This window comes from Eimeria acervulina, genomic scaffold (genome assembly GCF_000499425.1).
Source record: "Eimeria acervulina Houghton genomic scaffold, Eah_scaff1196, whole genome shotgun sequence".
NCBI classification, from domain to species: Eukaryota; Apicomplexa; class Conoidasida; order Eucoccidiorida; family Eimeriidae; genus Eimeria; species Eimeria acervulina.
In genome coordinates this window covers 3,517-5,446 of record NW_013550339.1, presented here as the reverse complement: position 1 = coordinate 5,446, position 1,930 = coordinate 3,517, and the positions used below count along the sequence as shown (strand labels likewise).

Here is a 1,930-nt window from a genome sequence, read left to right as displayed (position 1 = left end):
TGCGAGGCCATCAGCAGCTGAGGTCGGCGTGTCCCTGTCTTGCTGCAGAGAGAGCCGGCAGCCTGCTGCACTAGGGTGCTGCTGCAGGCTTGCTGCTGCAACATCTATATCTGCTGCTTCTGTTTCTGCAACTGCAGCAGCTGCTGCTGCTGTTGCTGCTGCTGCTGCTGCTGCTAATGTTGCTGTTGTTGTTTCCTCTGCAGCTGGCTGGTGATTGCTCTCCGCAGGCTGCTGCGACGCAGCGGCAGCGGCAGCAGCAGCAGCGGCAGCAGCAGCTGCTGCAGCAGCAGCAGCAAGCGCTGCCTGCTCTGCTTCTGCTGTTGCCGTGTGCACAGCAGCAACAGCAGCAGCAACGCTGCGAGATGGTTGCTGATGCGGGCTGTCTAAGAGGGCAGCAAGAGACTCAATAGCTGCTTCTGCTGTTGCTGCTGCTGCTGCTGCTGCTGCCCGCTCTGCTGCTGCCGCCCTTCGTGCACCTGCTCCTGCAACATTAGCAGCAGCATCTGCTGCTGCTGCTGCGTCTGTGCCCTGCCCAAGCCTAGGAGCGCCTTTCATTGTCTCCGCAGCAGCAGCTGCTGCAGCTGCAGCGGCAGCAGCACATGCTGCTGCTGCTGCTTCTGAATGCTTCTCTAGCACTTGGGGCGGGCTGTCGTATTTGCTGCTGCTGCTGGTACTGGAAGCAGAGTTACACGGGAGTGCATCAACAGGCTGAGGGCTAACGTTTGCTGCTGCTGCTGCTGCTGCTGCTGCGGCTTCTGCTGCATTGCTGCTGGCGCTGTCCTCCAGCCTGCTGCTGCTTACTGACGAAGCGTCTCTAAGTAAAGGAGGCCCTTCGCACTGCCCCTCTCCGGAGATGTTGCTGCCGCTGCTGCTGCTGTTGCTGCAGTCTGCTTCCCTGCTGCCGCCCTGGCAGTCCCTGCTGCTGCTGCTGCTGCTGCTGCTTCTGCTGCAGCCGCTGCTGCTATTGGGGTCGTGCTGCATCTCCATGCAACTCCGAGTGAGCCTGCTATTAGCGCCGTTGTGTGCTCTTCTGCAGCCTTCCCTGCTGCAGCAGCAGTGTTGCTGCTGCTGCTGCTGCTGCTGCTGCTGTTGCTGCTGCTTCGTCTGCTGCAGCGCCCAAGCACCAAGCTTTGCTGCTGCTCTCCTATACCTTTCGTTGGGCCAAGTGACAGACAGCGCGCTGCTGTCTTCTAAAGGAAGCCAGAACAGTGGGGCACACAACAGCAGCAGCAGCCGCAGTAGCTGCAGCAGCAACAGCAGCAGCAGCAGCTGGAGCAGCCCAGAGCAGCTGCAGCAAGAGGCGTGACTGTCAGAATCTCTATATATTCCTTTTGCTATCTGTGCTTAGGGAAAGTCTTAATTAACTAGCTCAACGACCCGCTGCTGCTGCTGCTGCTGCTGCTGCTGTTGCTGCTGCTGCTGCGGTCGGCAGCTACATAAACTAGCTATGCCCTGTGTTGCCGCGTTTTGCTGCAGCAGCAGAAGCACTGAATGTATAATATTGTTAATTGGATTGTTTATTAACTAAGTAATAATCAATTGAACTGCAAACTCCGCTGCCTTCTGTAGCAGCAGCAGCAGCACCACCCGGCTGCTGCTGCTGCTGCCACTGCTGCTGCTGCTGCTGCTCTGTCTAGAGCTACAGAGGAGGCCCCTGGTGTTTCTTCTAATTGTTTAGAGGCCCTACCATGTTCCTCAGAACAAACTTCTTTGTCTTTATTTATTTAATAAACGCTGTCAGGTCTAAACCATATAGCCTGTTGCTGCTGCTGCTGCTGCTGCTTGGGTGAGGAAAGGGGCCCCAGCAACAGCTGCTGCAGGCAGCAGCAGATTCCTTGCATCCAGCAGCAAACGTTTATATTAAGCAGCAAAGAGACACCAGCAAACAAATCAGCTGCAGCAGCAGCAGCAGCAGGACCCGCTGCAGCAG

At 57.1% G+C, this 1,930-nt stretch overlaps 1 protein-coding gene across 1 annotated transcript in view; it reads right to left on the bottom strand.

Annotated features, from left to right (window-relative positions):
* EAH_00056910 (hypothetical protein, conserved) overlaps positions 1–981 on the bottom strand; it is a gene marked incomplete at both ends in the record, with an annotated part of 3,474 nt that extends 2,493 nt beyond the window's left edge. The window contains one exon of the mRNA XM_013397498.1: positions 72–981. Within this exon, the coding sequence (XP_013252952.1) occupies positions 72–981 (910 nt within the window). The remainder of the gene's footprint in view (positions 1–71) is intronic.
* Between the last annotated feature and the right edge of the window lie 949 nt (positions 982–1,930).